The following is a 15,131-nucleotide window of genomic DNA, read 5'->3' on the forward strand; positions in this document are numbered from 1 at the left end:
TTGTTAGATTGAGGATAGCAATGACTTATGTATGACATATGTCAAAGTCAGTTATATCTTCCCTACGCCCCGTGTCCTCCGTCACATAGGGATAGACAACTACCTACTTACCTATCGGACTTGTTTGGGTTTTACGCAATATCGATTTTCTTACTATTTATCGATGTCTTTATTTAGACTGTATTGAAGGATTAAATATATCAATATAATATAATCATCATGATATGTGTGATATATTTTGTACTTATGTACTATGTAACTAATTTGTGCAATATAGTATTAAAGTATTGTATTGTATTAATATCTTCTTCTTTTCTTTCGTCGCTCACTTTTCCCAATTATTTATTCGTATTATTTACACGTTTAACCTGTCATTGTCGTCGTTCACGTCACGTCGTAAATAATTTGTTTTAATATATTTTTTATTTTCATTATTATATCTAGCACTACCCCCCTATATATTATTATATTAAACTATATTTATGAATTCAGGTAGTAAAATTGATTCTCATCTTTGTTGAAAGACGATCGACAATAACGAAAATACTGTTAAAACACTCGATCATTTGACTGTTAAAATAAATAACAATCGATTAAAGCTATTCGATTATTTTAGTTACACGGTCAATATAACTATTTCACATCCCTATCCCCAGACAACTAATTATCTCATACAATATTCAAAATATTGATTTTATTCAATAGTAATTTCAATATGACTTAAATATTCGGAGATTTTAAATGAGATCTTTCTAAAAGGCTCACGACGCCATTCTTGCGATCTTGTAGCAGGTAGTTGGATCATCGAAATGGTTATACAAAAGAATTGGAATAACGTTGAAGCGTCGCATCAGAATCCTACTCCCGAAAATACTATTCCAAGCAGCTCATGGAACTTCCAGCCACCTGCAAGGACAATAACTGTTCGTGCCAATGAAACAGTCAATATGCAGGTAAGCTTGTATCTACTAGCCAGAGTTTCTAAAGTTTACATGTTTAAAACCACAAAACGCCCAATTTCGAATTGACCTTTGATTACATTATTTATAGAATATAGAACTAGCTTTTGCCCGTGGCGTGACTGCCTTGCGCAAATATATCCCTCGAGGACATATTTTAAAGATGTTTTCTTTCTTTTCACTACTTGTTTTTTTCCTTTTATATCCAAAATTGTTTTATTATTATATTATTCTTGCCTTAGAGACACTATTGTTATTGTGAAAAGCACTGAAAAGTACATTGAAAGTGGAAAGTACATTATATTTCAGCAATAAGAAACTTATGGAAGCTTTGAGATTGAATCACCAATTTCAGTAGGTTGTAAAGTGAAATAATTTTAATTTTATAGGTTCCCTTGTTTAGGGAAGTAGTACCTTAGCAGTGGTGACTTTAGAAATTGGTTATATGAGGATCTCTTGTTATAAATACTTATGAGCACTTTATGTAATATACCTTTTATAGTTTGTTTATTCTATTTGACAATAGCAAACAAAAAAGTTAAATATCAACTACCACACAATTTTCTTACACATTAATATTACCTATATGTATATTTGATTTTTGCAGAAACAACCCATAACTCGTCAGATTGCCATTAACACTTTGGCGGCCATGCATAGAAGGTTCAGTCTGCCAGGCCCTGTGCAACCACATTCAAGACCAATAGCAGAATTCCGAGCAAGTGCCAATAAGTCATTAGACATGTTAAGGCAAACGATTCAGTCGGCCGTAACCAGGGAAATTGATCAGGTCATTAAAAAATATCTGGAGGTGAGTAATCATTAACTTTCTATTAACTTTATTTGGCCGAAATAGACAACTATGTTCGGACATTATTATCAGTTCTTGTCAAACTGAAGTATGTTGTTTGTTCCAGAAATTCTTTGTACCTGCTGTAAATAATATTAGACTCAATCTAGGAGATGAGTCAGTCAGTGAAGATCAGGTATGTTATTATAATATTTTGTTGATCATGACATATAACATTATATTAATACAAGAAATCAATACATAGTTTAATCAAAGCCCAAGAGCCAAGTGTACCCTATTGTATTAATGGCTTAATTCATTTGTCAGGTCAGAGCTGTGTGCAGAGCTATGTTGGATGCTACTCGTCTGTTGTACATGACTCCATCTCGTCCTGTGGCCTCTCCTTATGAGACCAGTGATTCTGAATCTAGCAACAGTACTGAAACAAAGTTTAAACCAAGCACTGTAAGTATTTTATTTCTTAAATGTTGAACAAAATGAAGAACCTGTTTGGAGAGGTAAGAGAACATGTTTGGAGTTACCATTTTGGGGACATTTACGGGACACCTTGAGTTGATTAATAATTGAAAGATGATATTGATAGAACTGGGATTTATTGAACGTCTAGAAACTTAATGAAGTAAATGATAAAATTGATAGTGAGTACGCGCGATGATGTGACGAAAAACGTGAACTAATTTTACAATTAAAAGAATGCTATGCGCTATTTTCTGACTATACAAAATAAAATATAGAAGTTTGTGGTTATTGTGGTTATTGGACCATACACATTTATTGTTTAAGCTATGTAATTTTTACATGTGAAAAACATTTTTTTTACATGCCCATGGACTGAATATAGAGAAGGACCCAGTATGTAGGGGTTTAAAGGGCATGCATCTAACATTTGCATTTGTTTCAGTTACAAAGTCCATCTCAGAATAAGCGTAAGGAGTCAGAAACAGACGTCGATATGAGTATAAAGCGTAAGAAGATAAAGGAAGAGAATTTGGACAGCGGGTCTTCTTCCCCACTTCCCTCGCCAGCACTCAGAGATCCGGAGAAATGGAACCCAAACAGACTTACTCAGGAGACATTGTTTATTATGGGCTCTCATGCTCACAAGGTAAGTTAAATTTTATAATCAACATTTAGATTAGGAAAATCTCTGCACACTGTGATAACAAATGATTAGTGTAGTACGTGTGAATTTCATATTTCAATATACAATTTTTTCTTAGCAGATAACTATATTTATATTCTGAGTTGTCCTTGCTTATTAGGTTAGTTATAATTTTACCTTTAAGACTTTGCCCAAGAGTAGTTTATGTCTATTATGATTAAAAAATACTAACTTTTAACCCTTTGAACTGCATTTGTCATGTAACATCTTCTGGTTGACATGTAATTGTCTTCATGGTAATTTTATTTTTGTTATAAACTAACGACTTTTACTAGTATTTGAAAATGAAATTCCGAATTTTAAATAAACATGTATTTTTTAAAATCATATAATGTGTAGTGAGGTTAGGTCGCGACATTGAACTACAAGTGTGTGCATTGTTGTTTTCTCAGGTTTTGGGACTAGGCAATTCACGAGGTCGTCTGTACACCAGACATGCAGGTCTTCTCAGGTATCCAGCTGATAGTGCGGACAAGGAATGGATAGCCAGTCATAATCTTGTGAATGCCGTGGGTGGAAAAACATATATTATGGTAAATATCCCTATATTAAAGAAACAGTTATTTTTTATTTTGCTTAATTTGCGTTTTTAGATTTACTATCTTTTATCCGAAGCTATTTCAGTCTCCACCATTCCAACTATCTCCATACAATTTATTGCTCTGTTTTGACGTGAAAGGGTAAACAAACACACTTTCACATTTATAATATTAGTATGGATACTTTCGGTAATGAAGTTAAAAAAAAAAGTGAAACTGTCCCTACTTTTCAGGTTTTGGAAGATATTGAAGAACTAGCAAACAGTGAAGCATATAAGCACAGCTCTTTGCCAATGCTTGGGGAATTGACAGGTTTCAAGGTCCCACCGTTCATGTTGCGCAAGATAAAAATGTATGTTCAAAAACGCGCATTGAGTGGGGATAATGCTGACAGCCCGCAACCTAGTACTAGCTTGGATGACAACAAATTAGACGAAATCAAAGTGGAACCGATACATGATAGCTATGAAAATTTCAACGCGAGTCAATATATAAACAATGCAGACAACACTGATAATACAAGAGATTTTTCGGGCATACCAAATCTTTCGAATATGAAAGATGACACAGATTTCGCTGATATAAAAGTCGAAGATATTGATGATATAAAAGTAGACGGAATAAAGGTTGAAGATTTGGATGAGATAAAAGTTGATGGGATTAAAGTGGAGGATTTAGATGTTGATATAAAAGTGGAAAGTATTGATGATATTAATGTGGACGGAATCAAGGTTGAAGATATAAAGTTGGAGAATGACGATTTTCTTTGTAAGCAAAGTGACGATGAAGAACAGAGTAATTTAGTAGATGGTTTGCTGGAGGCTGATATAGAGTTTCTGAGTCGAAACTTGGGGAATATTGAGAGTGATGCAGACGCGAGGAAAACCATTGAGAAGCTGACTGGCGCCAACCCCGATACGCTTACATTAGTTGGTGATGAATTTGATTTGGGGTCTACTTTGAATACAAATAATGTAAGTATTTGCAAATTTTTTTTGATCTATTCGTGTGGTATCTACAAGTATAGTCTTTAGACAGGTTCTGGGATTCGCGTTATATGAAAATGTACTCACTTATTTTTACAGATTCATTGTGTCTGGTTTTTTGTTCTACATAAACTAATTTACATGTAGTTTTGTTTTTAATGAAATGTAATGTAGTGTCTGGGTAAAAACTTGAGCATTTTTACGTTATTCCTTACTTGTACATTATAATACTCTTTATTACTTATATTTAACAATGCGAATGGATAAATGTAACCCGTCCTGAGAATAGTCTTTAAATATCGAATTAATTTGAAGACATTTCTGTCGATTATTACCCGCGCGAGCGACCACTACCAGTATTTCAATGTATCATCTAGTTTCAACCGGACAAAGTCGGTTTATAATGACATCGACTACAACACCGGTTGCAGTTCTCGTCAAGCCCGACAACGAAGTGCATAACAGTAGCGTCAACGACCAGCGGCATGGTGCACGCTGTGCCGGTGTCGCAGCTGGCGCGCGCGCCCGGCACGCTGCACTACTACAGCGCCGCGCACCGCGCGCTGCAGCTGCCGCAGGCCACGCTCACCATACAGGGGATACCCAGCTCCGCCTCGCAGATGATACAGGGGTATGTCACTGCACAGCGCTGTTGGCGACATGTTGCAATCGTATAAACTGACACTTAGAAGAAATCTAATTACGTCAATGGATCTACAATTGATGTAATTAGATTATTTTAGTGTTTCGTCTGTGTATATAAATGTAAATGTGACGTGCCATAGGTGGAGGTACCTTATGGTTGATTTTTAGTTCAACATATTTCTGTAATCTATAAAAAATGTATAAAAACACATACAAAAAACCGTCCGTAAGGTACCTGTGGAATGTCACAAATATTCTTCAACCATCGTCCATCCACTGCTGAGTAGGTCTGCTTATACACACGCCATTCCTTATGGTCTTGAACACCTCATCCAGGTATTTACCATTACATGAGTTATGTCAACGCCCATGAAGTCAGAGGTTTTCCCACGTTTGTAAGGCCCTGTCTTCCGTTAGGCGATTTGGAGGTTGAGAACGAGCTTTTTGTGAGTGTCCACGTTTCAGCTTCCCACACCATGTCGGACCTTTTCAATATGTAAATATGCTGTGAGAATGAAATTTTCAATATCTATTTTGGCTAATACATTTCAGATTTCAAAGCAAAGATTGATTTATTTACTATTAATAAATATTATAAATTATAAACCGTATATATAACTATATGCGGTTCATGCAGCAATAGCAAACGTTAAGTTTTGAAATAAAACGTTTCAGAATCCCGATCAACACGAAAACCGGAACATTCAGCACGGTGATGTCGCAAGGCACGGCCGGCACGATCATCGGCTTCGGCACTCGGACTTCCAACGCGACCATCATCGGCACCCCGCAGTACGTCAACGTCTCCTCCAAATCATTCCCTACCGGTAACATCCTGCATAACGCCATCGTATCCCGAAACCTACTCAATCGCGCAAACCTTACAACGTCTTCAGGAGTCACCTTCAACGTCACAGCGGTAAGGCCTACCCTACACACGACGACACCCAAAAACAGCACGATAGTCACGGCCAGTTCTGCCGACTTCGACAACATATCTACTACAAAAGATATGATCGATAACGCCTGTAATTCATCAGTTATGTTGAAGAAAGTCCTCACTTTGGGCAGTTCAGGCGCTGCTAAGTCGTTCATGATGCATAACACGCAGAAAGTTTTATCGACAGGTTTCGCCAACGGTGTTACACCACCACCTAATGTCACTATAGTGAGTTCGGGCACTAATGGTTTGCTCAAGAATGCAAATGTTGGCCTCGCGACGTCCAACATTTTGAACCCAACATCGGGCACATTGAGCGCAACGCACGCGACGTTATCCGCTTTATTGGCTTCGAGCGATGGCAGCAATCAGCCAACAAAGAATTAGATTATTATATTCCCTGAAATTTTAAATGTCGATCTCTTAGCTTAGATTTTATTCTTGCATCCAGTAGATTAGTTAACTAGCCCTAGTTATAATGCTAAAAAGTGAAGCATGTACCTTTAAAATATCGTATGTAGACGCGTTATTCATTACACAAGTTTTTGAAAAAATGAATATATGGATGGAACGTTTTCATTATGCGGAGGTTTAATCGATGCTTTATATTGCCAAATATAGTCCTAACTATTTAGAAAAAAAATACAAGTATATAAATGGTATCCTTAGGGAGTTATAGATATTTTCTACATCAATGGATAAAATTAAATTGGTTTCTGTGCAGCAGTTAGTGTAAACATGTAATACTATTTTGAAGGTTATAAAAACATGACTGCCATATTCCATATAAATAAATAACGTGAATTACCATATTTAACATTGTTATCGACTGTAAAAATAGCTTTATTATAAACGTTCAAATATAATTTTATCCATTGAAAGAAATTCCTTTATTTTATTAGATAGATTCTGTAGCGACTCCTACGAAACAAATAAGAGCAATAACAATTAAGTACATAATATGATAAATTACTCAAATGCTTATCATGATCATGTTGATAACTGAAATAAAGGCCGTGTTTGTGTTATGACTACTCGTACCTAAGCAATGGTTGATCTCTATGTTATTACTGTGGGTTCGGCTTTTAGGCTTTCGTTACACGAAGCTCTTGGCTGCAACGCTCTTGAATTTAACAATGTGTGTGGTGTCCGCTACGTTCTGGGCTGTGGTGCTCTCGGTCTTAAAATAAGTTTTTGTCTAATAAAAACTTGAGTAAGTACTGTTGAAAATAGAAGTGTTTCTGATTTCATAAATTTATATTTCATTTAAACTTGTTTTGTTTTTGAAATTGTAGACTACCATGACTGATATTATTAAAAACTTGTCGTAATATCAAACTATTTTATTACTTATTTTTTAGGGACTACAATCTATTGCACGCGAATTTGATAATATGTAATTATTTATTTTCATTTAACATTTTTGCACTCAATACTAATCAATCGAGAAGTTTCAAAAAAAAAAAAAATTAAAACGAGGGCGTCGCGGCTATGAGCCTAGCGGACAAACGAATTTTAAAATTTAAGAGTGTCGCGGGCAAGAGCTTCGCGGATCAAGAGCCAGACCCATTAATGTATTATTATATTATAATACACCTATGACACGTGACACTAATGCATATTTTAAAGTCCTATAATGAGGGTTTTGAGATGTCGACAACACCTAGACGTAACGTCCAATGTCTCATATTTTACAGTTTCCCAGGTTAATTCTGGTAAATACTGGAGCCAGCACTCCCTTACTCATATAACTTATGATGCAACGTAAATATTATATTGCTATCTACTACATCGGTGGCCCGATCTCTTTCTTATGTATTGCGAGAACTGTATATGTTACATATATACATTATATATACATAGGTATAATGTATAGTCACCGTGTAGTTATTCATTCGCGCAAGAAGAAGAGGTTGGGCCACATGAGATAGCAACACATTTACGTTGGAATGTGGACTACACAGTATCACCATAACTCATGGCTGGACTAGCGCAAACTTTTAGGGAAAATATAGTAAAATCCCTCATTGGGATAAATACAAGTATTTTATAGAAGTGTCGAAGTTACCTCAACTTAAATTGTAATAGCCTGAAAACTATACTTGATAATCTTATAGAATATAAATTAATAAAAATATATTATTATCTATTAATCAAGCTTACGTATTTATAAGATTATAATTATTAAAAAAAACGAAGCTTGTAGTTGCCATAGTACTTCTCAAAGAAAGCTGCCAAATATAATTAATGTAGACGAACAAGTGAACTATTATATAATGTGCAGTGTTGTGAATTTTGATGAATACGTTTAAATCTTCAAAGAAAGCATCCTTTTCTCGATCGTTATTTATTAGAACTATTTTTGTATAAATTTTCAGGATTTTTTAGATTTTCATTCTATTGAATGAAGTGTTGTTCGAAATTGTTGCTTTGTTTTTTAATATTGTTTCATCCGTTTGCTCAGAATATCTACTTTATAGATATGATAATTATATTAAATGCGTCTGTCTTATCATTTTAGTCAGATTATTTGTAATTTTGACTTAGTTTAGACCAACGTACCGAACATACCGAATTATTTTGTTTATTGTTAAGTTGAAGGAGAATTGTGATTGTTTTTCACTGACGCTGAAGCTGAAGTGTTTTATTTGTTATATGAGTGAAGGAAGCTTGCAAAATGCCAAGGTATCAAAGTGCTTGCATATGCTTGTAAAGAGTCCATTTAATTTCAAAATTTGTTTGCTTTATGACGTGCAATGCTTAAATCGAGGCTTTAATTTCCGAAGTTGCAATATTTTTATTTATTTTTTGTTAGCTAGCTTTCGTGCAATCTTATTGTCGCTTGCATTTTAGCGCTTAATATAGTCTGTTTCTGAAGCAAATTGAAAAAAGGACATAAGTAATAAAGAAAAATACGTACAAAGAGACGGTCATTCCAATTCGTCATCCCTGGTTTTGGACGAATGGGAATTTTTGTAAAAATAATTCACTGTCTTCACAATTTCCTTTAGTATAATTTTTTTTTACTTTACAAAATAAAAATTGGATTGGGTCGTTGTCCTTTTATTCTATCTGAACTAGAAACAAACGACAGTCAATAATTTTTGATAGCTTGTGCCATTTTATTTATTTTTTGCGTATTTTTTATGTTGCCCTGTTTGAAATATTTTACTAGCACACGCGTTTTTTTATTTATACTTTGTAATGTGTTCTGTTTCAATCGTAGATAAGTTTACACCCGACATAAATGTTTACCTATTTCGAGTATGAGTTGCACATATAAATTTATGTAATTATAATTTGTTGTGTTATATGTGTTTTCAACTTCCAGCTTTGTCCTAATTGTTGTGAGGTTTAGTTCTATCGGATCATAGCCAGTGATTTTACAAGTTAGTACAAATGATTCCCCAATAGTTTGTAATTTCAATGCAGTACAATATTTTTATAACGTTATTTGATGTTATTTATTATTCCATAATTTAAGGTTTAATATTTGTTAGTAGATTCTTGACTATTCTGGCTGTGCATGTTGATATTAATTACTTCTATGTAAAATGTAATCTTTAGTACTAAATGTTAGCAGTATGATTGTCGTCGGAAGAAAAGGATTGTAGATAACTGAACTGTCTACCTAAATTGTTTCAAAAATTAAGAGTCGACAAAAAATTACGTGTTATTTAACTAATTCTCAGATTCTGATTTTAAAAGGAATTTGATCTAACAAATACTATATCACGAAGATTGCTGATTGTTTAAGTTAAAGGGTGAAACATTATGAAAATGAAAATAATTAAGAGTTTGATATGGTTTAATATTCTGTCGCTAAGATATGCACAGTTAATTGAATTCTGGTCCTCTAAAGGGTATTCGATAAGTAGAACATTGAAACTTTTGGAAATGTCAGCATTTTACATAATAAATAAGGAAATAACAAAACACGTTAAATTTTAACCAATAATTGATCAATTTCGTTGAATATCTATTTTTTAGGAAAGCTTTTGACTCTGAAAGAGTGACATCACTCCTTCATCACTGTTTTGTCTCGCTCTTCGTGAAATAGCGTCTGTTTTAGTGTAAGTTTGTTATCATGATGAAAGTGCAGGGAGTGACCTGAGCTAATAACAGATAGATAATAAACTAAGCATTAAGAGTAGCATGTGTACCACATGCTACTCTCGCATGTCTACTGTCGCATGGTGGCACTAGTGTCAATATAATAACTTTAGATGAACATGTTTAAGGCTATTATATTACTGTAAATTTCACGTTTTCTGTAAGAGTTTCCAGAGCTAAAATAATAATGTAGATTACTTTAACATTTACGTGGCGAAAATCTGATTTCAAAAAAGAAACGAATTAGGTGTTTTGATATTGTTTTCGTTCAATAGCTCCCTGCGCTTGATTATGATTACATTATCCTCTGTGGTTGTATTTCTCAGTACCTGGAAGTGAATCTCATTGTAGTGTGTTGTTATTTATTATACATGTGTGACAATTAAACTGTAAGACTGATCTCATTAGTGTCATTTATTTTCGTTCGTTTCCCGCGATTTTGTTACTATTACCTTCATTCATTTGAAATTTAAGAATAGCTCTTATATCGACCAGAAAAGAGGGATAAAAGGGCTCTATAACATTGTTTTAATTAGATTATTTAAAAAATGAGAAGATTTTAATTTTATCTACTATCATATTCTAACTGTCCCACGTTCTGCGCTATGGAGGACTTGAACGATCAAATGAAAAGAGCGACCAGCGTTGCAGTTGTCGAATACTGGCCAGAGCGCTTATATTCTATTATGCGCCGGATAAATTCCGCCCAAAGCGCTTGTGACACTAAAATGCGTTTGAATTATTATTGCGATTCGACAAGAAGAAGATTGAATGGATAAAAGTAGTGTACAAGTATTGATTCAACATAGGTACACATGGGTATGTACTTCGATTATTTTTAGTGATTCGCGCATTCCCCTAAAACTCGATTGGCCCGTCAATTACCGCTTATTTCGGTTTTTTTAAATTAATAACATAATGTAAACAGACGTTTTTACTGGAATTTGTAGACCAGCTATGTGAGTAGTTCGATATCAGCACTGAAATGAATAAAAATCACCTAACAAAAATATCCGGACCAAATTTAGCAAATAGCATTACTCCTCTGCCGCTGCGGCCATTACGAGAAAACTATACCTGCCACACGACAATATTAATGTCCAGACAATGTGATAAAGGTGGTTCAACTTACTTCGCCCAAAATGGCTTATTCATATTCAAAGTGGCCGGTCATTATTAATAATAACATAATTAATTAATCAACTGGTCCATAATATATCTAGTAATATCTCGATTGCTTTACCACAAGAAACAGTATATAGACATCGGGTTTTACTAATTTATTTTACAAACATATATTTTACGTAGCTTAGGTTCGTAGCAAATACAAAAAATACAAATGGTTTTAGACATGCTTTAAATCTAACCAAAAAATTTACGTGTTTTTTTGTGTTCTTAAAAATACCAACTAGTGATTGCCGTTTCATCATAGGCTTTTTACGAAGGGCGCTCCCCCATAATACGTATTTTATTATTCAACGACATTGCCGAATGGCTTCGTCGCATCACGTCCCTCATAAACCGAGATGCTGCTTATCTGCTTATTAATGTGCGTTGAAATCCCTGGCTGATATTCACGTAATGCCTCACGCATTTAGATTTAAATAGGTATTTATCTTTTTATTTATTGGTTATTGGGTGATTCCCGACCGAAAATACGACATCTCCATATCCTCTCGCAGATGTCGTATGAGGTGACTAAGGGATACATTACATACGTACATAGCCTAGGTCCCAAGTCCCGTCATAAAATCATAGCGAGTCTTGTAAATTTTAAGGTTACTTTTTTACGCTTATCCTGTGTTCGTGGTGTACATAATAATTCTAAACTGCACATGCGGATAGAAGAGAATAATTTATTTGTTTACAAAACTTTATTGTTACATGCAAAAACATACCTACCAGATGGTAGGTACCGTCTTTGGGAATGCTTAATACCTAACTTAAGAGTGTTAAGATATGGATATATAGGTACTAGGTCGGAATCTCACAACACACTAAATTATAATAGTTAAGTCAAATTTAGTTAAATAAACATAAATATTAGGCAGATTAACATTAAGGAATGACTTGAGCATTGAAATGTATATTTTGAAATTCATCAAAACGTAGCTGTCGTCGTACTCGTAGCGCGGTAGCACCTTAGCGGTGCGCGGTGGTGGTGCGGTAAAAAGAAAGCGTAGAGCCAATGTCGTAGCATAGCTTAGGTTCGTAGCAATTTCGTAGCGCGGCTACGCGGGCCCACGTTCTTCCGCGTCGTGACGTCACGCTAATCTGCCATCTCAACTGCCGTTATTTTCATGTGGAAAAGTGGACGATATTTTTTTATCAGCAAGTCATCAACTACGTAATACGTAGTACTAGTAAATAACATACGTCATGCTACGGAAAATTTCATCATCTCGGCTTAAAATTGAAATGATTTGCAACAAGTAATATGCAATCGTTGCAACATGATTACATCAAAGCAGGTAGTTAGTAAGTTTTTGATGTTTTCGATAAAGTTGGTAAGTTTAGAGTTGGCGGGGGTGTCTGGCACGGCGTGGGCGCGCGGTAGGCGTGCTCGCGGAGGGCGTTGCAGGGCGGGGGAGAGGCGGGAGGGGGATCGAGCACGTGCCGCGCGCTCACGTGGTGGTGCCAGCGCGCTGCTCGCGTCCGTAGTGCTGTTCCTATGAATAATTGTGTACGGAGTGAATGAATCGATGCGGCGACGGCGGCGTCGCGGGCGGCGCGGGGGCAAGCGGGGGGTGGCGCGGGCGGGCTGCGTGGAGGGGTGCGCCGATCCGCGCGACGCGCCAGTCTCGTGCCGGTAGTCGGTAGTGCAGCCGAGCGACTCCGGGAGCCGTCCCCGCCGCGCCGTCGCTCGTTCGTAGTCGTAGTGCGCCCACCGGCGCCTGAGCCCATGGAAACCCAGAACCAGGACGTGGCGCGAAGCCCCGCTGAGGTGCCCAACGACCCCGGGTACGCCGCACGCGCTCTAGACCGTCGTCCAAGTTGCGAGCTTTTCCACCTCTCATTCATGTGTTTATCTTACAGGAAGATGTTCGTCGGAGGCCTCAGCTGGCAGACTAGTCCAGGTACGCTCGCAGTCTCCGGCCGCGCTCCGTCTGCGCCGCGACGGAAGTGCATCCGATGCACCGGCCGCTTAGATAGCGGAAGACCGTCTCCTCTGACCGTGACGATAACCGCGAAACGTTTCAGTGATGAACTCTTCCAATCGTTTTTATAAACACCGGTAAAAGTTTGGTAGTCAGCTGATTACTTATGCGTGGTTCAATGTTGTCGTTAGCGGTGATCTACAGCTGTGTTCGTGATGATTCCGGGGTAAGATACGTTGTAGGAACGTTAAGAGCATCATAAACGCGTGTAATATGCTGTAATTCACGTATATCGGGTCGGTGTATCGGTAGTCAGGTGTGCGGCGGCGGCCATGCCGGCTGCGCGCGCAGCCTCCGCCGCCGCCCCGGCACAGCCGCCCTACAAAACTACGAGCTATTTTCGGCCTTATCTCCTTTAATATTCAGTGCCTTATTTCATTTTAAACATTTCATAGCCGGCTTTTTACCAAACAATATCACAACATAACCTCAATCTCAAAGTACGTACGGCACCGGCGCGCTTCCGTCCTTGTCTGTTTACTTATGTAGGGCAACACAACAATTGGCAATAAATTGTAACTTACTGTTGTAAACTATTTCAAATACACATAAATATGGTAATGATTGTTTTATTCCAATCCTGAGAGTCATCCGGCTAGTCTAGATCGAATTGAGACTTTAAAATATTTTTGATATAAAATTTAATCGACATAGTCGGTGAATATTTCCTAACTTTATTATTTGTAAACAATATTTGTATACATTATTGCTATTGATAATTTCTTATCATATTCAAAATCGCTAAAAACAAATAAATTTTGTGATGCATATCAAAAGGTCCTCGCGTGCGCGTGCGCGGCTGCTGCCCCGGTATTGGGTCGTGCCGTCATGCGCCCACGCCGCACTTTGATCCCTCATCTATGCCAACTTTGTTCTTCTCTGGATATATCTAGGCCGCTGCATCGGCAATACACTTGAGATATTATCAGATCCATCGATCGTGAACTAGCACAGGGAAACGTGAATAAACTCATCCGCTTTTACTTATTCGGCTTTCTCAGCGCTCTATATATCAAGGCCTGTATAACTTTATTCGCTATTTGAAATTTAATCGAGAATTGGATATTGTTGGGTATAAAAATCTACACTATAAAGGAGTTACGAATATTCTTTTGTCAAAGCGTGGTATCATGTCAGTTTATATAATATTTTCCTTGAATCGTACGGAATTCATAAAAACATCTTATCGCTAGAAGTTTCGTGTCCTTCCGCAAACAAATGTGTAGGTAGATAAATAGTATACATACAATATTGATAGGGTAATAAAGTGAATTAGATATGAGCTTTTATTCGATTTTCGTATAAAATAATTGCATTTTATGTAGGTATTAATTCTATCTTCACTCATCGTGGCAATTCTACTAAAAATTGATTTAAACGAAATTAAATATCTGAAGTTAATTTTGCTCTTTTTTGTAAAGAAAACATGGATATAGATAAAGTATCCAACACGTAATCATAGAAAAACCATGAATAGGTACGACGGATATAAATTAGAATTTGAAATGCGCGTGCTAAGTCAAAAAAAATTTGAACATTTTAAGAACAATAATTTATTCATGCGCGGGTAATGACCTGAAAAAGTTGACGAGTTGGCTCACTAAAAAAAGATTGTCGTTGTCAGAATAAACTGTTTGCCAGAGATGTTTGCACCTTGCCTCAGAGCCGCGATAAGATAAATTTAAAAAGTTGTATAGTGTCACAGCACCGAGCTGTTATCGTTTAATTGATAGGGAGTGGAGCGATCCCTTAATCTCGGTTTACAAATATCTACGTCTTCAATATTTCAGTTGTCCGGAAATTTTGCGTTGTTAAATC

General features: G+C 36.4%; 2 protein-coding genes across 6 annotated transcripts in view; both read left to right on the plus strand.

The window, feature by feature from the left end:
* The first annotated feature begins 596 nt into the window (after positions 1-596).
* Positions 597-10,559, plus strand: LOC128683645 (uncharacterized protein). Its single transcript, XM_053769486.2, has 9 exons — positions 597-953; positions 1,567-1,770; positions 1,877-1,945; positions 2,077-2,214; positions 2,672-2,875; positions 3,325-3,465; positions 3,705-4,445; positions 4,889-5,088; positions 5,778-10,559. Exons 1-9 carry the CDS (start codon positions 810-812, stop codon positions 6,427-6,429), a joined length of 2,493 nt encoding a protein of 830 aa, XP_053625461.1. The 5' UTR covers positions 597-809; the 3' UTR covers positions 6,430-10,559.
* A 2,336-nt stretch (positions 10,560-12,895) lies between these two features.
* Rbp6 (RNA-binding protein 6) overlaps positions 12,896-15,131 on the plus strand; it is a 473,180-nt gene continuing 470,944 nt past the window's right edge. Inside the window, exons 1-2 of one of the 5 annotated variants that reach the window (XM_053769559.2) lie at positions 12,896-13,116; positions 13,192-13,232. In XM_053769559.2, the coding sequence (XP_053625534.1) occupies positions 13,058-13,116; positions 13,192-13,232 (100 nt within the window). In that variant the 5' untranslated portion in view covers positions 12,896-13,057. The remainder of the gene's footprint in view (positions 13,117-13,191; positions 13,233-15,131) is intronic. The other 4 variants (XM_053769561.2, XM_053769560.2, XM_053769563.2 and 1 more) reach the window with 4 other exon arrangements.

Source organism: Plodia interpunctella, chromosome 3 (assembly GCF_027563975.2).
Source record: "Plodia interpunctella isolate USDA-ARS_2022_Savannah chromosome 3, ilPloInte3.2, whole genome shotgun sequence".
NCBI classification, from domain to species: Eukaryota; Metazoa; Arthropoda; class Insecta; order Lepidoptera; family Pyralidae; genus Plodia; species Plodia interpunctella.

Excerpts from the sequence above, each read along its gene's own strand:
- LOC128683645 (XM_053769486.2), top strand. The coding sequence starts at position 810 with ATGGTTATACAAAAGAATTGGAATAACGTTGAAGCGTCGCATCAGAAT. Across the intron at positions 954-1,566 it reads ATGAAACAGTCAATATGCAG|AAACAACCCATAACTCGTCA; the intron begins GTAAGCTTGTAT and ends TGATTTTTGCAG. Across the intron at positions 2,876-3,324 it reads TGGGCTCTCATGCTCACAAG|GTTTTGGGACTAGGCAATTC; the intron begins GTAAGTTAAATT and ends TTGTTTTCTCAG.